We start from the raw sequence: 27,210 nt of genomic DNA, 5'->3' as shown, positions 1-27,210 counted from the left end.
CATTCATAACTGTGCAGCGCACACATGATTTTTATTTTGTATATTTCAAAGCTGCCCATAGTTCCATAGTTCGCTGAATTTGTATCTGAAATCCTTTCTAAACTAAGGCTGTTCCTGGGGAAAACCGTAATTAATTTAATAGCAAACACTGAAGCCTATCTCAAATGGTTTAATTTTGAATCATAGACGTTTACAGCACAGAAGAAGGCCATTTGGCCCATTGTTTCTGTGCCAGTCAACAAAGATCTGACTACACCAATCCCATTTTGCAACATTTGGCCCATAGCCCTGGAGACTATGGCAACACAGTGAAAATCTAAATACTTGTTAAATGTTATGAGATTTTCTGACTCAACCACCCTCTCAGGCAATGAGTTCCAGACTCCCACCGCCCTCTGAGTGAAAAAATTGCTACACAACTGCCCTCTTAGCCTTCTATCTCTTACCTTAAATCTATGCAACCTGGTTATTGACCCCTCTTATAATGGAAAAAGTGCCTTCCTATCCACCCTATCTATGTCCCTCTTATTTAAAATACACCTCTATCATGTCCCCTCTCAACTTTCGCTTCCCCAAGGAAAACAATCCTAGCCTTTTCAATCTTTCCGCAGAGCTCAGACCCTCCAGCCCAGGCAGCATCCTGGTAAATCTCCTCTGCACCCTCTCCAGTGCAATCACATCCTTCCTATAATGTGGTGACCAGAGCTGTACACAGTACTCCAGTTGTGGCCTAACCAGCATTTTTTGCAGTTTCGGTAAAACCTGCCTGCTCTTGTATTCTATACCTCGGCTAATAAGGGCAAGTATTCCATATGCTTTCTTAACCGCCTTATCTACCTGTCCTGCTACCTTCAAGGATCTGTGGATATACACATCAAGGTCCTCTGATCTTCAGCACTTTCCCTACTGTTCATAGTGTAATCCTTGCCTTGTTAGCCCTCCTCAAGTGCATTACCTCACACTTTTCCGGGTTGAATTCCATTTGCCACCGCTCTGCCCACCTGACCAGTCCATTGATATCCTCCTGCAGTTGACAACTATCCTCCTATTTACCACCCTACCAATTTTCGTGTCATCCGCGAACTTCTTGATCATACCCCCGGCAATTAAGTCCAAATCATTTATGTCACATAAACAGCAAGGGCCCCAGCACTGAACCCTGCAGAACCCCACTGGAAACAGACTTCCAGTCACAAAAACATCCCTCTACCATCACCCTCTGCCAATTTTGGATCCAACATGCCACTTTGCCTTGGATTCCATGGGCTTTTACTTTCTTGACCTGTCTGCCATGAGGGACCTTATCAAAAGCCACATCAATGCATTACCCTCATCAACATTCTAATCAAAAGGACTCAAATGCAGTGACTAATATATAATGTAGTGCCACCTAATACATTTTTAAAAAATCAGTTGTCTAATAGAATTGTTGGTACCAAAATTCTGGTTCTAAAAATCGGAATGCTACAGAAGGACATCTTGTAGAATTAATCTTAGCCACCAATGGCTCAGAGATAATCTATACAAATGAGTTGTGATCCTTTGTCCAACCTAAACAAATCTCAGCTGGGGCAGAAATTTACCATCATGTCCTTGAAGACAACTTCCTCTGCTAGGAGTTCACATTTATGAAGACTTGTTGAAGACATTATCAGGTTCACCTGTGAAGTCATCCACAGCTGGATAGTCTGCCAGTAGTGATTGTCAAATCCCACACATGATTTACGGCCTCTGGGGTAAGACAGATGATGCCGGTGTATCTTGGATGAAGCCCTAGAATGAACACCTTCAGGAAGGCATGAGAGTTGGAGTAATTTAAAAGAAAAGGAATCAAGCGCTTTTTAAAAAAATTGTGCAGATTACTCGAAACACTCTATCATGGCATGAGGGACAATCAATTACATTTTTTTCCATATGTATTGTACAATGTAGGGGAAGGCCATGTGCCTCTGAATGCCGTTCATTATCATGGTTACAAGAGGATTCACAAACGAAGCTAAGACACTCAACGGTTTCCTTTCAAACAACGAAGCTCAGAAATTACCTAAAACAACGTGAAAAACGGAGGATGCTTCTATGTACAAAGCATGAGGTGCTGATACTTCAGTAACAAGGAGAAATGAAGAAGAGCAAGTTTAAAAAAAAAGAACATCACTGGATGTATTTCATTGATTTCTTTTTAATTTGCAGATGAATTTACAGAAGATATGCCAGTAAGGAAACTTGATTTACAAGGATAAATTTGTGTTTGCGCAATCTTGTGTCAATAAACATTTAGAGTCTGATCAAAATTATTAATGTTTAAGAAAGCAGTCGGTCCAGTAATGAGTGGTAAAAATTGATAAGTATCCCAATTTATTCCAGATATCAGACCACACCAACTACAATATTTACATAAAAAATACGAACCATAATCTTTGCATTAACATATGTCTTCGAGGCTTCTCCTCACCCGATCCCTCCACCCCAACCCTTCCTTTCCAGAACGTACATGAATGCTAAGCCCTTTGCTAAGAGGTAGCATGTAAACAAGGGAGAGGAAGGGAGGAACAGAATCTTGAGGGATAGTAAAGAAGACCATGTGGATGTGGAAGGGGATCATTGAAAGGATTATGTTTGCTATATTTAACAAGTAGAAGTATATAGTGAAAATGAAAGGAAGTGGGGGTCACAGTCAATGGAGCAAAATTAAATATTCAGCCTTAGCAAATGTTCAGTACTATTTGAGGAAAAATTTCAACGTAGAAGCTTGAAAAAACAAATATCCATACTGTTACTGCAATTTCAGTTTTATGATGCAGAGACCTGAATTAATAATCCAGATAATGTGAGCTCAAATTTGAATTCAAATTCCACCAAAGCAGTTTGGGAAGTTGAATTCTGTTCTGACTAAAAAAAATCTGGAAATTAAAACAAAGCTGATATCAGTAAAGTTATCATGAAGCTGTTGGATTATTATTAAAAATTCAACTGGTTCACAAATGCTCTTCAGGGAAGAAAATCTACCATTCTGACTCCAGTCCCACACCAACATGGTTAACTCTTAGCTAACCTCTGATGTGGCCTAGCAAACCAGCAGTTCAAGATGCAAACCAGTGCAACTTACCAGTGACACCCACATCCTGCAAATGAATATACTAAAAAAAATTGCAAAATAATTACGCTCATTGCAAAGCAAGTTTCATCATCCAAAAATGCAGCCAGCTGTGGTCACCCTAGGTGTTCCACAATGCTTTTGTCTGTTGATTTTCTCCATGGTTAACTTGCTGCTTTCATGTTGCTCAGGATATGTACAAGAGGTTACACTCCATACACATGACACACATGCCAGAATCAACAGTAGATGGAGCTGTCAAATTGCTTTTTTGAGCCGATGACTATGGCCTGATCATAGTTTCCTGGTAATTCTAACACATTCGATTAGAGGTGCTCTTATTGCTATCTTGTCAACAAACTCTAGCAATTAGATTAGAAGCCTTATGGCACTAACTCAAACATTATTCTACTCAAAGTTATTAACTAACACTTTCAGGGGTTTCTGTATTAATATTGCAATCTCAATTTTGGTATAGTGAGAAAATTGAGATTTTTTTTCTGATTTTTATGCATTTCTCTATTTTTTGCCTGTTTTACAAAGTTAATCCATCATGAAAGTTGATCTAACTTTTTGGAAATTATTATTTTTTTGGAAATACAATTTGCAAGCAGAAATGCTTGATGGTTATCTGTGCTACCATGATACATACATCTTTATGTAGAACTAAAGGGGCCGACAGTTTCAGAAAGTCTCATTCTAAATAAGAATATTTTAAATTCAAGCCCCTAGTCTGCATGGAATCTCAACATTGTAAGTGTGAAAGTGTTTTATTCTTTTAATAAAGTTTTGCTGTTCAAAAAAAAATTGATTTAAAATTACTTAATTTGTGAAAGCTACACATGAATTATCACAATAGGAGAGACATTTTAGCACTTTAAATTTATTGGTCTGATAGGAGCCAGCAGTTATCCTGTATCGTACAGTGGATAATCAGAGCTCGTCGAGGGCTGCTCATCGGGCATTGTCTTTGTGATGCAACACATAGGGACAGTTCCTATCTTTGAGGTTTTATTTTTGAAATATGCCTAACATGTATTCTCCAGGAATCAAATGGAAGAGCCAGATGCTTTATTGTGAAGAATATGGAAAGAAGAATTAATTGTAATTTGGAGAGATCTTGTGAGATCCTCAGAGCGACTAAAAGGAAAATACAACAGCCACTTATGCAGAAATTGCTAGCAGTGTTATTAGCCTTGCATAGCTGTATCCTAAATATATGTAGCAACCATCATACTTTGATTCTGCAACCATGATCTAAACCGTAGCCACATTCACACAGATGGTGGCCGGACTTATTCCTAGCTGGAGGAGCAAAAACATGAAGTATTAGAGCGCACAAGGATCTAAAGACCCCATTTCACACCCATAACCTGCAATTGCCCAATACTAAGTTTCATCTATGAACAGGTAGATTTGGGGTACACCCAAATCCGTTTCCTCCATGAACAGATAGATGTTGCAGCCAGTACCACTGAGTACCTGAACTGCTGCTTAGGAAATTGCCAGTGCTTAAAAATACTGCAAACAAGCATAATCATCAATGTCTTTATCGTTAACAAGCTGTTGACAATTATCAGGCACCTAAGAAACTTCCCTCTGAGAAACAAGAGACTATAATCAGCATAAACTTATTTCCCAAGCTCAGATTTTTTTTCCCCCCAGGCTGAGAATAATGGAGGATTCTTCTGTCCTTTGCACTACTTGGGCTGTTATCTTATCAGGTCAATGGGAGAGTGCGCTCCTCTTATTTAGGCTTTTTCTTTAGGCTTCAAACGCCTTTTCTGGCATCTGGTGCAGCTGGTGAGCACCAACACCCAAGAGTTTACTAGATGTCATCTGGATAATTTCAATGCACAGATTCTGGAACTCATTTCTTCCATGAGAGGATCTTTCAGACCAACAAAAAAACTTCCCTGGCTCGTTATGTCTGCTCATTAGTATTCTTTTCTCTTGATTAGGAAAATAACTTCAGATTTTTAAACAATATCTCAGATTTCCAGTAGAAAATGCAAGCAGTGGGGAATAAGTGCACTGACATTTAACTAAAAGATGCTGTTTGGGTTGGAAAATGTTAGGCCAGCTTTAAAACAGGGTATATACAGGCTCTGTTTGCAGCTACAACTAGTTAATAAAGTAACTGGCTTAAACAGGTTTTCAGAGGCTAGATTCAGAGAATATAAAAACAGGCCATCTTACAGCGCTGACTTTGTCTGCACTGGAGTGCTGCTTTGGGCTGCCGTCGAGTACTTAAGTTGGAGTTTGGTGACTGAGGGAGTTCAGTGAGGAGGGAACAAGGTGATCTTTGAGTACCGTGAGTATGGTCGGGTAAGTATTCACTACTTTTATCACTTAATAGTTTTTAAAGGTATTATTTTGTGGTTCATCGTTTGTAACAACGAGGAGCAGGGAAGAAGGGCCCTAGAGTAATTGATATTATTTGATATTAAGTACTTTCCGAAAGGTTTAATTTAATTTAAAGGGGTAAGTCATGGCAGGACAGCTCAAAGCCGTGGTGTGCTCCTTCTGCTCTATGTGGGAAGCCAGGAACATTTCCAGTGCCCGGGGCCAGCATGTGTGCAGAAAGTGCCTCCAGCTGCAGCGGCAGCTGGGGACACAATGGAGCATCCGCGAGGCAGAGTATCTCAGATAGCACATATAGAGAGGTGGTCATACCACAGGCTGAGTCCACAGGCAGGAAGGGAATGGGTGACCACCAGGCAGAGCAAGAGGACTAGGCAGGTAGTGCAGGAATCTTCTGTGGCTATTCCCCTGCAAAACAGATATACCACTTTGGATACTGTTGAGGGGAATGGCCTCTCAGGGGAAAGCAGCAACAGCCAAATTCATTGCACCACTGTTAGCTCTGCTGCACAGGGGAGGAGTAAAAAGTGTGGGAATGCAATAGTTATAGGGGAATCAATCGGTGTTTCTGTGGCCACAAACGAGACTCCAGGATGGTATGTTGCCTCCCTGGTGCTAGGATCAAGGATGTCTCAGAGCGGCTAGAGGACATTCTGAAGGGGGAGGGTGAACAGCCAGTGGTCATGGTACATGCTGGTACTAACGGCATAGATTTAAAAATAAGGATGAGGTCCCAAAAGCAGAATATAAGGAGTTAGGAAGTAAGTTGAAAAGTAGGACATCAAAGACAGTGATCTCAGGAATACTACCAGTGCTACGTGCCAGTCAGAGTAGAAATAGGATATAATCGGATGAATACGTGGCTGAAGAGATGGTGCGAGGGGGAGGATTTCAGATTCCTGGGTCATTGGGACCGGTACAAACTGGATGGGTGATACCTGGGCAGGACTGGGACTGATGTCCTAGGGGGAATCATTTGCTAAAGTGGTTGGGGAGGGTTTAAACTAAACTGGCAGAGGGACGGGAACCTATGCAAGGAGTCAGAGGAGGGGGAATCAAGGACAAGAACAAAAGACAGAAAGGGGAATAAGAAAAATGATAGTCGGAGAAATCAAGGGCAAGAATGAAACAGGGCCTCAGTGAAAAATACTGGGAACGGGGACAAGTAATATTAAAAAGACAAGCCTTAAGGCTTTGTGCCTTAACGCGAGGAGCATTCGCAATAAAGTGGATGAATTAACCACGCAAATAGATGTAAACAGGTGTGATATCGTCACGATTACGGAGACACAGCTGCAGGGTGACCAGGGATGGGAACTGAACTCCAGAGGTATTCAGGATTTAGGAAGGACAGACAAAAAGGAAAAGGCGGTGGAGTTGCATCGCTGGTTAAAGAGGAAGTTAACGCAATAGTGAGGAAAGGTATCAGCTCCGATGACGTGGAATCTGTCTGTGTAGAGCTGAGAAACATGAAGGGGCAAAAAAACGTTAGTGGGGGTTGTATATAGACCCCCAAAATGTAATGGTGATGTTTGAAATGGCATTTAACAGAAAATTAGAGATGTATGCAATAAAGGAACATCTGTAATTATGGTTGACTTTAATCTGCATATAGATTAGGCAAATCAAATTAGTAACAATACCACAGAGGAGGAATTCCTGGAGTGTATACGGAATGGTTTTCTGGACCAATACATTGAGGAACCAACTAGAGAACAGGCCATCCTCAGCTGGGTATTGTGTAATGAGAAAGGAATAATAAGACCATAAGACATAGGAGCAGAAATTAGGCCATTCAGCCCATCAAGTCTGCTCCACCATTCAATCATGGCTGATAAGTTTCTCAACCCCATTCTCCCACCTTCTCCCCATAACCTTTGATCCCCTTACCAATCAAGAACCTATCTATCTCGGTCTTAAATACACTCAATGATCTGGCCTCCACAGCCTTCTGTGGCAATGATTTCCATAGATTCACCACTCTCTGGCTAAAGTTGTTTCTAGACAGGGTAGATGCAGGAAGGATGTTCCCAATGGTGGGGGAGTCCAGAACCAGGGGTCACAGTCTGAGGATATGGGGTACACCATTTAGGACTGAGATGAGGAGAAATATCTTCACCCAGAGAGTAGTGAGCTTGTGGAATTCGCTAGCACAGGAAGTAGTTGAGGTCAAAACATTGTATGCTTTCAAACTCTTGGGGCCAAAGGGATCAAAGGAAATGGGGAGAAAGCAGGAGCAGGCTATGGAGTTAGATAATCAGGCTTTATCATAATGAATGGCAGAGCAGGCTAGAAGGGCTGAATGGCCTACTCCTGCTCCTATTTTCTATGTTGATTGAAGGCTAAATATTGACCAGGACATCAGGGATAACTCACTTGTTCTTCAAAGTTGTGCTATGGGATCTTTAGTCTACCCAAGGGGGGTGACATGGCCTCAGTTTAACTTCTCACCTAAAGACAGTGCAATACACTGGAGCGCCAGCCTAGATTTTTGTGCTGAAGGTCCTGGAATGGGACTTGAACGCACAACCTTCTGGCTTCAAGGCAAGGATCATCACCAACTGAGCCACAGCTGGCACACAAATCATCCAGTATGTTTGATTACATCTTTGATTTCTTTTGTTATTATCACATGCAAATATCATCCTGTTCTCCAATTAAGCAGGTTACAGGTCATTCTATTATTTTTTTCAATCGTATATGTGCGTTGAGTTTCCCTTCTCAGCTTTTAAAGAAGTGTTGGTCTGCAATAATCTTCAAATCTATTGAAGGGTCCATACCTGATACGTCCATTATCTCCACAGATCCCCCTTGGCCAACCGAGAGCTTACTGTATGTGTATTTGCTTCATAATGTGGTCACTGTCCTAACAGTCTTAGCCATAGAATAAACACATTCCAGTTTTTCTCATTGGTTTTATTTAACCCCTAAAGACATTGGTAAATACAGAAGCCATCTAAAATCTTGTTTGGGAGGGGGAATTTAAAATAAAAAATTCAGACATATTTCCTCAATTAAATAATTCTTCCTACTTCAATACAGTAACTAAGTTCACTGAGACAATAACGATCATTCATATATATATTTATATATAAAAAAGCAAATTTCTGAAAAGAAAGGAATTGTGGGATAGCATCAGCTTTCTCAAATTATCTTTGCACAAAGCATCAGCCAAGTCTACTTCATCTTTCCACTGGTCCAATCACGACTACTTTTTCCTCTATTAAACATTACAAGAAACAGTAATAGTAGCTTGTGTTTGGAGTGTCGCAATATTGTTGATACTGTAGTTACTGCCCAGTATATGCATGTTAAAAAAAAAATTCTATAAAATTGCACACAAGTACTTTCCACAAAGCATCACAGAAAGAGTATTCCTTGTTATACCAAGCAAAATTGGTAAAGCCATGGTTTTGTTTTAATCAAAAAGCATTCCGTGATATTTGTCAAATATCCCTAGAAGAGACACTAGCAAAAATTGGAATGCTAGTCAACAATAACAGGCCAACACAAAAATAAAGTTATTTTTTAAAAATAAGCATGTTAAGATATTAAATAAATACATGGATGTTTTGTTTAGAAATTTTCATTCTTCCTTTGTGTACATTGCTGAAATGGAATGTTAGAATTTCTGGGTGGAATGGAGTTTGGAACTAGTTCAGTTCTGTAAGGCTTTCACCTTTTGGATTTCCTACAATAAAACAAGCAAAGACATAAGGAAGCAGTTTTTAAAAAAAATCACAAACAATTGAAACATAATTCAAAACACAATCTACTTTTACTGATCCGAACTGCTCTTGCAGCAACCCTCCAAGCCTGTTTCCTTTTAATCTCACTAATTGCATTCTGCATTCAGTTTTACACCATTTCTCCCAATTCAAATTATTTCAGTTTTTACCTCCTCCAGTTTTCTCCCCTTATTCTCTTTTCCTAAAGGCAGTAGCTATCGTTACAGCACAGCTCCATCGCTCTCTTCCCCCAACGGAACTGAATTTTCCATTATCTTTCCTCAACGAGTTTGAATTCTAAATCCCCTTCCCTCACTGAAGATCACAATTTGCTTTCTCTCATTTTCCCTTCTCCTATAGTCTACTAGAACACATCCTGTCAGTCAACGCTTGAGTTTCCACATATCTTTCCAGAGCAGAAAAACTAGCAGGGCACCAGGGATGAATGCTTCGGATCACGACTTTTAGCACCTGTCCTAAGAGACCTACCTCTCCTCCTGTAAGTATCAGGATCACCTCTTCTATCCCAACCTCAGCAGAGAGTTTTCTTGAATGTTTCACTGAAAAATCTTCTCCCTCTGTAGTAATTTGACACAAGGCCAATTGTTCACTAAGGCTGACCAGTCCTGAGTGCACTGACCAGTTTGTAGTTTCATAGATGACACCTTCCAGAACCCAGAAGGCAAACATTTCACAACCTCTGCAATGCACAAAGTATTCTATTTGCAATCAATTTTTGTACAATTTGAAGTGCTGAAATTGAAATGATTAAGCTTGGAAATATTCAGTATTAATTATTTTGGCACCCTGCAGCCCTGCATTTACCAGGAACATCAACATAATGGGAACACCATTGCCTTCAAGTCAGACTCCTCATTTGTAAGATCCCAAAGACATTAGATAAAGGACCAGATAATAATACTTCTTGAAGGGGAGCTTGGCAGGGCATTGGAGGACCTGCTGATCTTCAAATAGTGTGATGGGATTGTTAACATCCCACCAAACCATTGATAGTCCAACAATGCAGCCCCTCAGTCAACACTACAAAGTGTCAGTTTGCACTTAAACTGGGTTGAATCCAAAACCTTTTGATCCAAAGACAAGAATGGGCCAAAGTGGTGCAACAAAAGCAATCAAACTGTTATCATTCACCATGTGGATTATATCTAAATGTTTCAATTATTTCAAAGATTAGCAGCAAGCACCAGTTGATTTTATAGATAACTCTTCTGCTCCCATTGGTGTTAAATGGCCAATTTTGGTAATAAGTAAAAAGTTCAGTGCACAACCAGATCATTGTTCTTACTAAAGATAAAGTTGTGCAGGCTGATCTGCAATTAGCTCACCTCAATAAGAACTGATTTCAATCGATTATAGGCATCTTCTAAAACGTCATTAATTAGTACTTCATCAAACATACCAGGCTCTTTACCTGCAGAACAGAAATACACAGACATAACTCGTATTTACCAGTTGTGATCCCATCCCAATTTATTCCCCTCCAAAAAAAAAACATTCTAAAAAGTGTGGTTAAGAGGAACATTCAGGTGTTGCATTCACCTGCTCTTTCCCCTATCTGCTTTTCAATGTCATTCAAACTTGGGAACATGGAAATATGCAATATACCAGCTCTCAGCATTCACACTGCTAATGCTACATCCCAACATAAATAGGAATTTTAATTAGTACGAGAATATACAAAAAAATATTAGCAAATATTTGTTCAAGTACTTACTGAATTCCATGTCTGATTTTGCTGCTGTCAGCCTCTTTTGCAAACTTTCCTCAGTTTCAGTTTTTCTCTGTCTCAATCGTTGTTCCTAAAAATAGATTTTATAGACTAAGTTTTCTTTTAATTCTGACATTTACATCAGTGTTGCAATTGGTTTCCCATTCTTTTTTAAAAAAGAGGAATAATGTCAAAGTTACTGGAGGATTATGTGACGAATTTAATTTGGAAATCAAAAATATCCATACATGCAGCTCAACAGTATAACTTGCTTTGATAGCTTCAGAATGTCCTCTACAGTCAAAAGAAAGTCCAGGCTTTAACATTTGTGGACAATTTTCACTTTTCAAGCCAGGTCTATTGATCCACTTGAGATCATAAAAACATAAAACTAACACTGTAGCTAAACAACTAATCAAACGTTCAGCTTTAGGATGTGGAGATCATTACATTGAGTGGTTTACCATCTGAACAAATAAATGTATGCTTACACTGAATATACAGGAGTGAATCAATATAAAATCCATTCTGCGTGACAAGATCCTTGTTAAATCCTATTCAAATCTCAGTAATACAGCTGATCCAAATATGAAAAGCAAGGCTTCAATACTTAGAACACAGATACAGATAGATCAGTGAAGCTTGCACTGTCAGCAATATGCCAAACATCTCAAACCACTTGGATCTGAATGGTGCCCAAATTATTGCCCAAGGACTTCAAGAAAACTTCAATGTAAAACTTGTCCTAAAAGAATCTCTTGGAAAAGTCTAAATCATTTCCCAGTCTTCCCTCGTTGTGAAACATTACAATGTTTCATTTTACTTTTAATTGCCTTGCTTATCAAGTAGCTTTCAAAAGGGAATTGAATATGACAGAAGGAATAGAAAGTTGCAATATGGGCTTATTGGCATAGTTCTAAAGGGTATTCAGGGACAGAAGGACTGGGGTGCACGTGCATAATCTTTGAAAGTAACAGGAAACATTGGGAGAGAGTGGTTAGCAAAGCATATGGATCTTGGACTTCGTAAATAGGGTTGAGTAATTGAGTAGAAAAGCAGGGACGTTATGCCGAATCTTTAGTTATGGCCTAACCAGAGCTTTACAAAGTATTGTGTCCAGTTCTGCTCACCAACCTTAGGAAGAATGTGTGGGTTCAAGGACGGGTGTATTGGAAATTTATCAAAATGATATCTAAAATCCCCCATCTCTGGAACAAGATTAGGTTGAAACAGCTGGAGTTGCTCTTCTTGAAGCAAGGGAGATGGAGGGGAGATTGAATAGAGGTGTGCAAGATTTTGACAGGTTTGGATAAGGCAGACAATGAAAAACTGTTCCTATTTACCTATACTGTTTATGTTCTTATGTTCTGTTAGCTGAAAGTACAGGATTAGGGTACACAGATTGAAAGTTTTGGACAAGAGATGTAGGGGGAACGTGAGGAAGAATTTTTCTTTTTAACCTGAGTGGTAATCTCTTCTTCTTAGGCAGTCCCTCGGGACCAAAGATGATTTTTTTCCACTCCAGTGTTGTGGGTCCTGAGGTGACTCAAAGTGCGATGAGGATCCGCACATTCCGCCACGGGTGGGGTAGGTAATGCTTGATGAGGCAGATATGTGAGATGCTCAGATTTTAATATGCTGTTTATGCTTGACCTCCACATAGGCCTGTCAGAGACATTCAAAACGGTTGGCACCTTACCAGATGCTTTTCCAGTTTTGGCCGTCTCGAGCAAGAGATTCCCAAATATTGGTGAGGGTGTTGCATTTTTCAGGGAGGCTTTGGGGACATCCCCGAAACATTTCCTCTACTCTCCTGGTAACCACTTGCTCCCTACTCCGAGCTTCGTCCCAGCTTGTTTTGGGGGTCTTGTGTCAGGCATGTGGACGATGTGGCCCACCCAACATAGCTGATTAGCCATAGCCAGTGCCTCAACATTGGGGATGTTGGCCTGAGAGAGGACACTGATATTGGAACGCCTATCCTGTCAATGAATTTGCAGGACTTTGTGTAGGCATCTGCAGGGATTTAAGATGTCACTTGTACATCAGCCATGTCTCTGACACACGAGGAGGAGGAGAACATGACAGGGGATCACTGCGGTGCCGTAATCATGACCATCTTCAAAAAAAAGAGACAAGGCAAATGGTAATGACCAATGAGGGTGAAAGAAGCAGAGATGATCAATAATTCTAAAAGGAAATTTGATGGACAATTAAGAGAATTAAACTTTCAGGGCTACGAAGATAGAGCAAGGGAATAGAACTGACTGGATTGTTCTACAGAGACTCAATGGACTGAATGGCCTCCTCCTGTGCTGTAAAAGGGCTATGATTCTGTGAATAAATACTTGAGAGAAAAAAATTGCAGGAAAAAGGGAAGGAACCAGGGAATAGGACTAACTGCACTGCTCTTCAAAAGAGCTGGTGCAGATTCAGTGGGCCAAATGGTCTGCTTCTGATTTCATAGAATTATACACATAGTAGGGGACATTCAACCCATCATGTCTGTGTTGGCTCTTTCAAGCAGCCACCCAATTGTCCCAATCACCTGCTCTTTGCCCAAAGCCCAGCAAATATCTCCAATTCCCTTTTCATAGAATCATATAATAGTCACTATTGAATCTGCTTCTTTAAAAGCAGTGCATTCCAGATTATAAAAATATTCAGCATGCATCATTCTTTATTCTGAATGGCATTAAAAATACTAAATACATCAGCAATCAGTTAAAAGTCCTGGATGCTGCAAGAGGACTAAAAAGTTGTATTTTTAAAAAGTTTAATCTGAAATCAGAGCTACTGTTGTCTGGTTAAAATGATAAGAAACAAAATTCAAAGAATTAGGAGCAGGAGTAAGCCACTTGGTATCTCAAGCCTGCTTTGCCATTCATTAAGATCATTCCAATCTGTTTGTGGTCTCTTTCCTGTCTGCCTCCCATAACCCTCAAGTCCCTTGTCCAGCAAAAATCTGTCTAACTCAGCCTTGAATATATTCAATGACCCAGCTTCCACTGCTCTCTGGGGAAGAGAATGTTCAACAACCCTCAGAAGAAATTCTTCCTCAATTCTGTCTTAAATGGGAGATCCCTTATTTTTAAACTGTGCCCCCTAGTTCTAGATTCCCCCACAAGAGGAAACATCCTCTCAGCATCTACCCTGACAAGCTCTCTCAAAATCTTATGCATCTCTCATTCTGCTAAACTCCAGTGAGTTTAGGACCAACCTGCACAACCTTTCCTCATAAGGCAACCCCTTCATCCCAGTCACCAGCCTAGTGAACCTTCGCTGAACACTTTCCAATGCAAGTATGTCCCACCTTCAGTAAGGCAAGCAAAACTGTACAGTTTGGTACAGTTGTAACAAGACTTTGCTACAGTTATATTCCATCCCCCTTGCAATAAAGACCAACATTCTGTTTACCTTTCTAATTATTTGCTGTACCTGCATGCTAACGTTTTGTGATTCATGTACAAGGACACCCAGATCCTTCTGTACTGCCGCATTTTGTACTCTCTTTATTTAAATAATATTCTGCTTTTCTATTCTTCCTGCCAAAGTGGACAATCTTGCATTTTCCCACATTATACTCCATCTCTAAGTTTTTTTCCCATTCACTTAATATCCTTCTATATCCCACTGCAGACCCTGCCTCCTCCTCACAATTTGCTTTCCAACCTATCTTCATATCAGTAGCAAATTTGGCTACCCTACAGTCAGTCCCTTCATCCAAGCCATTAATATGGACCGTAAGGAGTTGAGGCCCAAGCACTGCTCCCTGAGGTACTTCACATCCTGAAAATGACCTATTTATCCCAACACTATTTGCTGCTGGTAGATCACCCCCAACATTATAAGCTCTTATCTTGTGTGGTAACCTTTTATGCGGCACTTTACTGATGCATTGCATCTACTGGTTCCACTGTATCCACTCTGCTTGTCACTTCCTCACAGAACTCGAATAAATTTGTAAAACGCAATTGCCTTTCCACAAAACCACGTCGACTCTGCCTCGTGGTAATACGATTTTCTAAATGTCCTGATACTACCTCATTAATAATGGATTCCAGCATTTCCCAATGACAGACCAACAGGTCTATAACTTCCTGCTTTCCATCTCCCTTCTTTCTTGAACAGTGTTACATTTGTGGTTTACCAATCCGCTGGGACTTATCCAGAATCTAGAGAACTTTGAAAGGCAACAACCAATGCATCCACTATCTCTGCAGCTATTTTTTAAGACCCAGGGGACCTGTCAGCCTCAAGTTTCATTAGTATTCCCATTACTTTTTCCCTAATGATAGTTTTAAGTTCCTCCTTTCCTTTTGCCTCTGGATTTTCTACTATTCTTCAGTGCTATTCTTGAGGTGCTTTTTGTGGCTTCTATCATGAAGACAGATACAAAATAGCTGTTCAAAGCCTCTACCATTTCTCATTATTAATTCCCCAGTCTCACCCTCTAAGGGATCAATGCTCATTTTAGCTACTCTTTTCCTTTTTATATACTTATAAAAGTTTTCACTGCATTTCTATATTTCTTGCTAGTTTTCTCTCATACTCCAATTTTTCCCTCTATTATTTCTTTAGTTATCCTGTGCTGGTTTCTAAAACTCTCCCAATCCTCTGGCCTATCACTAATCTTCACAGCATTGTACACCTTTTCTTTCAATTTGATATCACTCTTAACTTCCTTAGTTTACTAGAAGGATGCAGCATCCGTGGTTGAGTCTTTCTTCCGAGAGCTATGGAATATCTCCTTAAATGTCTGACATTGTTTCTCTAAATTTCTTCTATAAATACAAGTGCTTTTCTCAACACTTGAAAACAATCTTACAATTTTCTCTAAACATATATAATATTTTGTATTATGAATGAAAATACTGCTTCTGGGTGGAAATTATTTTAACTTTCAACTTAGTGAGGAAGTCAGGCAATGATCTTGATGTCAAACAAAGTGAAACATTTTCATGGGATTCTGCAAACCTTTTTTAAAATACAAAACTTTACAAGATCTACTTCTCTTTTGTACAAAGTAGCAACAATATTATTTGAATTTTATCATTATAACCAGTGCCACATGAGAACATTGAAGTACGGCAGGATTGAGTGTCCAACATCTGCAACACAGATGGCACAAGATTAAAAATTAAAAACCCACAAATTTTTCCATACTCATCTAGTTGGCAGCCATGGCTATGCTGCTCAAGCAGTGTTCCTTTAAATAAGGAACACTTCACACCACTTGATTTCTCTGATTAATACTGGCTTTCCAGAACAGCACACCTCCCCCAGTCCAACAGTAATGCAGGGTGTCAGTACTGACCGGCATTGTACTTACAAGAATTTCAAACGATGGTGGTTGAACGGAAAGGTAGATTGGGCACAGATCTGTTTTCTTGATATTCCTCACGCCCTGCATGTCGATGTCAAGAATACAGATTTGGTTCTTGGCTTGTACCTCCTGTACTGCTGCTTTACTGGAAGTAAAACAAGTCAATTTATTAACTAGCCTCATGCTGACATTATTCCCAGAGAAAAGGCCCTAATGTAAGTCTGATAGTTACAAACACAATGCAAATTGACAAGAATGATTCTAAAATAAATGTTAAATTATAAGGACAGTGTTTAAAATAGCTAGAGGATTGATGGGGTAGACAAGGTAGATGGAAAAAACATTTTGCCTCCGATTGGCATTGGGGGTGGAAGAGAGTCCAGAAAAAGGGGTTTATCATCTTAAACGCAGGCCATTCAGGAGTGATGTCAGGAAGCACTTCTTCCCAGAGTCATGGAAATCTGGAACTCTCCCCCACAAAAGCTCTTGAGGCTGGGTGTCATTGAAAATTTCAAGACTGAGATCACAGAATTGCGATAGCACAAAAGAAGGTATTCAAGCCCGTTGTGTCACTGCCAGCTTTTTGAAGGATCAATTCGCCTAGTGCCACTCCCTTACTTTCATGCCGTAATATCTGTGCTGTAGACCTCTATGGCTCAATGACCTTCCTGAATATTTTAATTGAGCCAGCCTCCACCACACTCTCAGGCAGTGCATTCCAGATCCTAACCACTCGCTGTGTGAAAAGTATCTCGTGTCCCCATTGCTTTTTTTGTCAATTGCCTTAAATTTCTGTCCCCTGGTTTTCAATCCTTTCACCAATGGGAATAGTTTTTTTTTCCCCTATCTGTCCAAACCCCTCATGACTTTCAGTGCCTCTATCAAATCTCCTTTCAACCTTCTATTCTCCATTAACAGTGCCAGCCTCTCCAATCTACGTAACAAAGTTGTTAGGTATTAAGATTTACAGAACAAAGGCAGCTACACAACAGCTGCTGGATGCCACTAATTGGATTACTCCCTTGAAAAAGGTGACTGAACTCTAAAGGGGATTTGGTAGAATTTGAATTAGTGCAGCTTTCTGCCATCTATTTTGAGAACCCTTAGGAATTGATAATTCTTTGCCCAATGGATATTTAATTTGTGCACGAACAACGTCAATACTAGTCATCCACAGGATTAGACAGTTACCAAAATACAGGTAAATCAAGTGCAATAAATAGAACACAATTGGCTGGAGTGTTTAAAAAGCTGGGGGAAAGACAGTGAGAGAAGGAAGGGGCAAGTGTACAAGAGGACAGGGAAGAAAGTAAATGAGATGTAAAAAGCATAAGAAATGGAGACAGGGTGAGGGTGTGAGATTAGTTAAATGGTGAAGCTTCAAAGTTTCAAAATGGTAGCTGTTGGCTTGATAAAGATCAGTGTGTATGAGAGGCAAATAATGTTATACTAACTATACAGCAGAACTAAACACTCTCAATAGTTTCAGTCACTATTCTGGTTAGGCAGGTTCCCAGCTACAATACCCCCTAAAAAAACGACATTCCACCACAAGGAAGAAGAGTCGCATCCTGACAGCTAACATGAAGGAATCCTTTAAGTTACTGAACTAAAATAAAAACATGAATACATGGTGTTGGACTGAAAGATAAGATTACTTCACCTCTAGACGATACAATCAAATTTTAAAGGATGAGTCATGTTAAGTGCCACCGTTGCCTTTCAAAAAGGATTGGTTTGGGCTGAATCTACAGAGTCAACCCCATTAAACTGTCCCAGACCTCCAAGGTAACAAGTTACCTTCAGGATCACAACACATACCTTGTTCCATACATGTTTCCTGAGAACTCTGCATTTTCTATAAATTCCCCAGCTTCAATACCACGAAGCATTTCTTCTCGCGATACAAAATGGTAATCTGGGCAGAGAACACAGACAAAACTTTTGAATCATTACTGCACAACTCAGACAACAACACTTTGTACATTTACAGAGTACAATGCAGATCACCCTGGCCCCCTTAGACAGGGTACCATTTTGAGTACTCAGTAAAAGAATACGTGCATTATATTGTATTTCAATGTCTGAAAACACACAGCAGAATCAATGCAGCAGCAAACTGGTGCATAGGCAAAGAGGAAGCCATTCTGTGCTAGCATCACCCACAAGCAGCACCAAGTTCATTTGGAGCTTTTTTTCAGAAACCACCAAGATGATTTCGCAGATTTTCACGCCTTAAGTGTCATGCCCCTTCTTGCCTCATTAATAGCGCATTCAAGGGAAACATGTCAGATCACTTGCGGGCAGCCTCCAATTTCCCTGCCATGCCATTACCGCAACGCTTCCTCACTCCGGGCACCATATTTAAACTGCTGCCGGGCACACAGTTCTCAATGCTTGCAGCCCAGGGCTGCTCCAGTGAAGTTCTGGCCCCAAAAGCCAAGAAGAGAGCAGCCCCCAGGTTCAGTGACACATCCCTGGAACGCCTCTTGTACGCCATGGAGGCCCATTACGATTTCCTTTACCCCTGCTCTGGCTGCAGGAGGCCCTTCAGTCTCATCACTCCAGCTTGGGAGGTGGTAGCAGCGGTGGTCAGTGCCAACGCTGCACACAGGCCGGCAATCCAGTGCAGAAAAAGGATGAATGATCTCATCTGTGCCGCCAGAATAAGGCAGCCTTCTCATCACACATGCCCTGGCATCTCATTCACAGCCAGCTCGAGGGACATCACCACTCACACATGTCTCCACCTGGCCTCATCTCCTCTGGAAATAGCCTCCACATCCATCCATGGCTCCACTCAGCACACACGCACACCTGGTATCCTTCTCATTTGGCCTGTCATGTGCCTTGCTCACACTCTCTCCATCTGTCTTTAAGCAGGACAAGATCACAAAATCAGTGGGAGAGGTCCCAGACAGGGGGTGGAGTGCCAGACATCAAGGACCTTACTCCTTCAAGAGTCGCTGGCCAGAAAGGACGTGAACTGTTCCTGCAGCAGTGAAGTCGGTGGCAAACATTCACATGATGACCATGCACCAGATCATCCCTCTGTCAATGCTACTCTAAGTCCACTAGTGTGTGTGGAATGTGGCTGTCAAGCACTAATAATCTGCACTCTCTCTCCTAGGCACATGTGCCACATCGCCCTCAGGCAATCTTGACCCCGACCCCAGAACCGAAAGCACCTCAGATGAGGACTCTGAAGGCTGCACCTTTGAAGGCCCATCATGGTGCTCACCCACACCCTCCACCAGAGCAGTGACACACACCTCAGTGGGCTCTAGATGCAGAGCAACCTCGGGATCACAATCTGGTGAGCACAGCACACAATCTGTCCCACAGTAGGCAGAGGCAGGGACATTTGAGGTCACTGGCACCCTGAGGGCTGCTGTAGGCAAGGAATCTGCTGACACAAAAACAAAATGCTGGAAAAACTCAGCAGGTCTGACAGCATCTGTGGAGAGAAAGTCAGAGTTAACGTTTCGAGTCCGTATGACTCTTCTTCAGAGCTGAATCTGCTGAGTCTGTCAGATGATGAGCCTCTGGACTTGGCTCTCAATCAGTTGGAGCTACAAAGGCAATCCACAGGGACATCAGGAAGGGATGTCTGGTACACTCCTCAGATTGCAAGGGATGATGGAGGATTCCGCTCACCTTTAGTCTTAGGTGATAGCGCCGACACGTCGACACATCAAGGTCAACACTGGCAGGATGGCGGCTGCCAAGGAGACCTTGGTCCAGGACATTGGTCCTGCACTGCTGAGCGAGCTGAACTTCATCGTTGACGCCATAGTTGGCCTCCAATAGTGTCAACGCGAGAAAGATGCGGAGCAGCTCAATCTCACTCCAGCTTTCTCTTCCCCTCAAGGAGTCAGCCAGGGGCCATCAGGCACCCATAGGGAGGGCCACCAACAGCTCGACACCCTGGGGCCATCCATCCAGGTGACTCCAGGAATGTCCAGCCAGTCCAAATCCCCTCTTGTGACCCCATCATATGAGCTCCAGAGGCTCAGGAGGGTGCACCTGGCCCACAGCAGGATACCCAAAGCAGGCCAGGGCTCTCCAGAGGATGCCCGCCAAAGTCATCACAGACAATTGAGTGTAGTAGTCAGCAGGCCGCCTCCACCTCTGCTGTGTATGTCCAGGGAGCACCATGACATGATGGCACGGTTAGGAAGGTTAAGAAGATGTATGTTTTTCAGTCGCAGCCAGTAGATTCTTTTTGGTGTGAGAATGAGAATGGAAATAGCACCAAGCGGGCACAGGTGTTAATCACTTGTACAAAATGTTCACTATTGTGAATAAACTCCTAAGCATGTCACCCTGCCTATGACTCCTTATTATGATGAGCAGTGTTCATGTCACTTAGATAAAGGCAGGCGTCTCAGTCCAGGGCCTCTTCCCTGTGCAATGTGTAGCCTTCAGAGCAAAGTGATGGTCCAGCTTCACACTCACTGAATCAGTGATGCCAGAATGTCATGGGCAGGTGTCACAGAGTTCCATCATTCTCTCTGTGTGCTCTCAGCACCTTTGAGGTGGGGCGGGCCTCCTGTTAGGAAATAGAGATAGTTTAAGTAAGTTACATTTCTATTTGTTAAGAATGAGTTTAGCTTTGAAGTTTCAGTTTGATTTGTATTTCTGTATCTGTTTGTTAAGAAAGTTCAAATGGAATTTTAGTTTCACTTTAAAAGGCTGTTTGCATTTCTAATGAGAAGTTTATGACCCCTATAAAGTAAAAGTAAACATACAAGAGTAGAAAGAATAGTGCTATTGCCTAGTAACAGGGGGGAAAGATAGGCAGATTCCTCACACAGACATACACACTGAACTAAAGAAACAGCAGTTTTGTGTTCAGCTGAAGCCAGGACCCAGAGAGACTAGACACTGGAAGACGGAACTACAGATTTCCCAAAAGAACAAACATCCCAAGTAAAGAAAAGCCCCAAAAGCCCAGGAGAGTAGAAGAGGAAAGTCCAAAGGAGACCATGTAGTCAAAGAAAGGACAGGAACCTGGGAAAAATTCAACAGTTTTAGATCATGAACTCTCTCCTCCATCCCCACCCCCTTTCTGATCCCCCCCCCTTTTTTTCCCAATAATTTATATAGATTTTTCTTTTCCCACCTATTTCCATTATCTGTAAATGTATTTCCATCCATTGTTTTATCTCTACCTTTAAGCCTATTTTGATTCCTTCACCTCACCCCCACTAGGGCTATCTTTACCTTGCTTGTCCTGCTTTCTACCCTTAATTAGCACATTCCTTAGATAATATCACCACCGTCAACACCTCTGTCCTTTTGTCTGTGACATCTTTTGGCTTTCCCTACCTATCACTGGCCCTCTATCCAGCTCTACTTGTCCCACCCCCGCCTTAAACCAGCTTATATTTCACCCCTCTTCAACAGAACTAAGTAAAAATAGAAAAGTCATATGAACTCTAAACGTTAACTGTGTTCCTCTCCACAGATGCTGCCAGACCTGCTGAGTTTTCCAGGTATTTTTATTTTTGTTCTGTAACTCTTTGCTATGGGCATATGAAGCAGTGATGTACTGTTAAGGCTGAGTTCATGAAAGAGAGTGAATGGAAGATAGCTTGATTGCATGTGATGACCCAGGGAAGACGAACATCAGAAGGAGAGTTTGAAACCCTGGAGGTGAACCCTTGTGGAAGGTGTCTGTGAGAAAATGTCAGTTTGGGAGAAGATTCCAAGACGAGGTCTTGGAGAGTGGAGATTGGAAATCCTTGTGTGAAGGACAGAATTCAGTAAGACTGGTTGGCTCATGGTCTGACAAGAGTCTGGGGGTTGGGGGGCGGTTGTTGAGGAGAGATCCATAGGATGTGGTTGAGGTGGCATCTGTCACTTGGTTTCAGACTGTGGTGTGTCTGACCACACAGAGTGCCACAGGTTTACATGGACTGGGTATTTACTATGTACATTGAAGTATAAGATAGCTTCTGTGACTTGTGTTATCCTTAAAAATCTGTATATATCTATAAAGGTTTAGTTGTGGGTGAAGGACTATTGTAATATAGTTCTTTTCTTGTAGAATAAATGTTTTATTCTTTTGTTAGAAGTTCATCAGCTGATTCCTGTGCCTTCAGTAACTACTCCCCAAGTATTTAAACAAACAAATAGAAGTTAGGATCTATCAAGCTGGGTTTCATTCTGAGATCAGGCTTGTCCAGGGGTAACCTCAGCTGGGGATCATAACACCTCCCATCTCTTCAGCATCTGTGTCTGGTGACGGTGTGGTCCTGAAGGGGACAGGTGCTGAAGACTGACAAAGGATCAGGTGTGTCTTTATATGACCCTAATCACAGAGAACAACCGAGCTGCCCCCAGCCAGAGAGGAGTCAGACGTTCACAGAGGCAACGTGAAGATCTATGGAGTTTCCTCGTCATCATCCTCCTAAAATCCAGCACTATTAGGGCCTCCACTACATCTCCAAGACATGAGCCTGAGCACTGGGGGTACGTGCACTGCCATCAGCCACAGGATAGATGCAAGGTGAGGATGTCAGGATTGTCCTCACTGCATCTCTTCATCATCCTCCATGAATCATGCAGCTATTAGGGCCTCACGAGCGTGCCTGTCTTGACTGGTCAGTGCGATTACCTCACTGCCAGCATCCTTGCCTTCAAGGACCTCATCGCTCTCATCATCGGAGGAGACGTGCAGCTCTTCCATCTCTTTCTCAGTCAGGTCCTCCCCATTTTACAGCACCACATTGTGGAATGCACAGCAAGCCATGATGATGCGTGACACCCTCTGACGACTGTATTGCAGTGCTTTTCGAGGCACCGGAATCTCATTATCGAAACACCTATTGTTTGCTCCACCAAAGTCTGGGTAGCAGCATGAGCCTCATTATACCGCCTCTCTGCTGCAATCTGAGGCTGCTGCACGGGCATCATAAGCCAGGTCATCTGGGTAGCCCCTGACCCCAAGGAGCCAACCCTGCAGCCTCTGTGGACCTTGGGAGATGTCAGGGATGAGACCTGTTAAGGATGTAGGAGTCATGGGCACTCCCTGGCACTTGTGCACAGACCTGTAGGATGCATTTGTGGTGGTTGCACACCAGCTGAACATTCAGCAAGTGGAAGCCCTTGTGGCTGACGTAGTTGACTGCTTGTTGCCACAAAGATCTAAGTGCCAGGTGAGTGCAGTCAAAGGTACCCTGTACCTGTGAAGAACGAGAGATCACTGCAAACACCAGCGCTCTTGTTTCCTGGCTTCCGGTCAAAATACACAAAGTTCTGTGCCTTCACGGAGATGGCGTCTGTGATCTCCTGGATGTACTTGCGCATGGAGGCTTGCGAAATCCTGCACAGGTCACCAGTGGAGATCTGGAAGGAGCCACTGGCATAAAAATTGAGCGCTGCGGTCACTCATGGCAGCAGATGCACTCCATGTCCCCGTGGCGTCAAATCCTATAGCAGGTGGCATATGTGAACAACTAGTCCCCTAGACATGTGCTGTCTCCAGCAACGCTGGTTCTCAGTCATCTGCAAGAATGACAAGCACCATCTGTAGACCTTGGTCTAGCAAGATGCCTACAAGGGATGGATCTCTGTGGGTCTCCAGCTGCATGCACAGGAGGCCCTGCCACACCTTCATTTTGAGGGTGGTGCTCCTCCCATTGGTGAGCCAGGTGGCTCTGTCACACTGTTCTCCTTCTTCACTGCTCCCTGTAAGCCATGAGACATACCAATAGATCATTAGGCTCCATGATCCTGATATTCTCCTCCTGCAGGATCAAAGAAAGAGACGCATGGGTTAGTATGTGTCATAAAGACCTCCCTTGATTAAGTCTCAAGAACCTTTCATGCACGCCGGAGAGTGCTGGCCACCACTTGGACGGCTAGTGTGTAGTACATTTCATGGCTGTCTGAAACCCCACCCACCTCCGCCCCACTCCACTTGACCGATTGGTGGCAGCTTCTGTCACTGGAGAGCAGGCTGTCCTCTCAGCTCAGGCATTCTCCTAAACTGCACTGTTAGTTTGAACCATAAGAGATACTGGTCCAAACCTTGAGTGCCTCCACCAGTAACTGTGCCATAGCCGCCTTTTGCAAGGGGATTCTACAACTTGCCCAGTCATCCAATTGATCTGAAGTCTCCTAAAACACATATTAATTTGCAGTCTGTGCCCAAGGGGTAAAAAGTCCTGGAGCATTTGGTAGCACATTCATGCTTTTGCGTTGCTTGAGCGGGCAGAAATGCTTCAGAGACCCGACTCCAAGCATGTCAATGGAGCTGCAGCTGAACGGTCTCAGCTGCAAAAGAATGCTCACTTTTGACAAGCTTTCCCAAGTGCGTGGCCGCCCCTTGGCATGCGCTTGTGTACTTCCTTCAGTCTGTGCTGCCATGCCCCCCTCCCCAACCACCCGCACTGGAACCCTTGCCCCAGCTGGGAAAAAGTGACTTGTCTGTGCCCCTGCCGAATGCATGTGTCTTCCTTGATGTTTTACGGGCAATCCTCGCGAGCACTGTGCAAGATTGTGTGCACTGACTTCCAACTTCCCCTCAAAGTTCAGCTTGCCAGGTGCACACCTTTTAAAGGCGGTCGTAAATCACGCCCTCCTGAAGTCACGCTGACATGGGTAGTAAATTTGACGTGGGGCATGATTCCAGCATGCAGGCACAATGATGAGATGCAAATGCATTAAAATTAAGTTCCCGACGTTGGACAGCAGGAAACACTGTCTGCCACTGATGGGCAGAGCGGAAGGTCGCAAACTAGTTTCACGACAGCGTAAAACCAATTTTTGGCCTTCTCGCCACATTGTCCGCTCACGGTGCCACACACGCCTGCCGCCAAAAGGAATAGAAAATTCCAGCCATCGCCTCCACTATCGTTTTATCCCCAAGTTCCCTTAGTGATCAAAACCTAATTAGTCTGAGTCTCTAGAACTCATGCACAGCCCTCTGGTCTGGGAAATCCATGATTCACAACTCTGAGGAAAGAAATTTCTCCTAATCTCAGTTTTAAATGGTTGACCATTTATCCCAAGTTGATGGCCTAAAGTTCTAGAATCTCCATCCAGGAAAATAACCTTTCAGCATCTACCCTAAGAATCTAATGTCTAAGAATGTTTCAATGAGATTACCTCTCTTCCTTCTAAGTACCAGTCTAGTCAATTCTACTTAATTTTTCCTCAGAGAGCAGCACGCTCATCCTAGAAATCAATCTAGTGAACCTTTGTTGCACCCCTCTCTAAGCAAAGTATATCCTTCCTCGTGCAAAGGGACCAAAACCAGGTGTAGTCTCAAAGCTCCGTATAACTTTAGCAAAGATTCATTTTTATACACCCCACCAAAATAAAGGCCAACGTGCCAAAGTATTAATTAACAACCGTATTATCTTCTGTCTTCACAAATAGGTTATCATTTTGGTCTTTTATGGGCCCTATTCTTTCTAGTTATCCTCTTACGCTTACATTTGCTCGCTTGGAATCTAAGGAATCATGCAAGTTCAAAATCAATGCATCCACTATCTCTGCTGCCACCTTTCTTAAAACCCTAGGACCTAAGAAACCAGGTCCAGGAGATCTGTCAGCTTTTAGTCCCACTAATTTCTCCAGTATCTTTTTTCTACTGATGTTAATTACTTCAATTTCCTCAGTTTCCCTTGATCCTTTGGTTCCCCACTATTCCTAGTTTATTTTTGTAAAGACTGAATTAATAATTAATCCCTGCCATCTCCTTATCCACCTTTTTGAAATTTCTCCCATTTCTAAGGGGCCCATGTTTACTTTCACAAAATTTTTCCTTTTTACATGAAAGGTCTTGCAACCTGTTTTTATTTCTCGCTAACTTACCCTTATCCTCCCCACCCCCCAAATCCTAATATGGTCATCATTTGCTGATTTTTAACAAAATATTTATCATAACCAACAAATACAAAAGGAGAACAGATGCTAAATAGTCCACGCTGTAGCAACCTTCATTGAAACAAGAGCACGGAGGAAAAATGTGCATTAGGTAAGTGAAATAACCTTGAATGCCACTCTCTTGACACTTGTGGGGCTTAAAATAATTGTTAGAAAACAGAGATAAGAAAGAACATTAACGAAGAGCTTCAAAAGTTACATATTTAAAATGCCATGCAATGAAGAGATTTATAAATTACATGGAATAGGTGCTAACCTTTGCCATTTTTTTCACCTGGCCTTGGATTTCTTGTTGTATCTGTAAAACAATTCTCACTATTAGGTAAGTATCACTTGGAACAAAGTGCATCAACAAACTTACAAGCCCAAGAGTCCTACTGTGTGCTTTCATGAATTAATCTCAACAGAAAGGCCCCCCAAAAGGTCTGGTTAATCTGTTTTAAGTTAAACAAGACAACCCACTGTACATCTAGGCTACCTCGTTTAATTGTTATTCGGTGGAGATGAGTTGTATTGATTAAGCGGTGAATCTAACCATAAATATTGCTCAGAATATTCAACTTGCTGCAGAATAAAGCAGTTTAAAATGATTTGGACCAAGCCTCACCTTATCTAGTGTTAACTCAGTCAATGTATGGAGAAATGGAAGAAATTTACATGCAGAAATGAATATCCAGTTCAAATCACAAGGGAGTTCCACTATCACATTTCCAGGCCCTGATATTGTACAACCTGGCACGAGTCAAATCCCATACACATCTCTGACACCTCCTACAATGAATAATCAATGCCAATGAATAAGGGAGGTATCTATCACAGACACGAACTCAGAACAGAGCACATTCTGAGTAAGCACAGCTTTAACATTTGTATGGAATTACTTTGATTTTTTCTGGATTTCTTTTAAGCAATTTAGTTCTGCCTTGTTTTTCCAGGTTTCTAATTTAAAGTGTTTAAAATAAATATTAAAAGGCTAGATAGGGAATAAGTCTTCTCTCCAATAGGGAAATTAGGGAACAAGGGGGCAAGTCATATTCTTAAACTGAACTAAACTAGTTAAAAGTAAATC

At 42.0% G+C, this 27,210-nt stretch overlaps 2 protein-coding genes across 5 annotated transcripts in view; one reads left to right on the top strand and one right to left on the bottom strand.

The window, feature by feature from the left end:
* The window catches only part of LOC121275978, an 83,543-nt gene extending 82,058 nt beyond the window's left edge, over nt 1-1,485 (top strand). The window contains exon 17 of the mRNA XM_041183922.1: nt 1,425-1,485. Coding sequence (XP_041039856.1) covers nt 1,425-1,485 — 61 coding nt within the window. The remainder of the gene's footprint in view (nt 1-1,424) is intronic.
* Nucleotides 1,486-8,359: 6,874 nt separating this feature from the next.
* Nucleotides 8,360-27,210, bottom strand: part of LOC121276202 (guanylate kinase-like) — a 45,513-nt gene continuing 26,662 nt past the window's right edge. For all 4 annotated transcript variants that reach the window (XM_041184348.1, XM_041184347.1, XM_041184345.1 and 1 more), the window contains exons 3-8: nt 26,398-26,439; nt 18,063-18,159; nt 16,248-16,386; nt 10,922-11,006; nt 10,533-10,618; nt 8,360-9,149 (exon numbers count right to left, since the gene is read on the bottom strand). In XM_041184348.1, coding sequence (XP_041040282.1) covers nt 9,117-9,149; nt 10,533-10,618; nt 10,922-11,006; nt 16,248-16,386; nt 18,063-18,159; nt 26,398-26,439 — 482 coding nt within the window. In that variant the 3' untranslated portion in view covers nt 8,360-9,116. The remainder of the gene's footprint in view (nt 9,150-10,532; nt 10,619-10,921; nt 11,007-16,247; nt 16,387-18,062; nt 18,160-26,397; nt 26,440-27,210) is intronic.

Source organism: Carcharodon carcharias, chromosome 3 (genome assembly GCF_017639515.1).
Source record: "Carcharodon carcharias isolate sCarCar2 chromosome 3, sCarCar2.pri, whole genome shotgun sequence".
Lineage (NCBI taxonomy): Eukaryota > Metazoa > Chordata > Chondrichthyes > Lamniformes > Lamnidae > Carcharodon > Carcharodon carcharias.
Note: the sequence above shows the minus strand (reverse complement) of the source record. Positions and strands in the feature narration are given on the sequence as shown.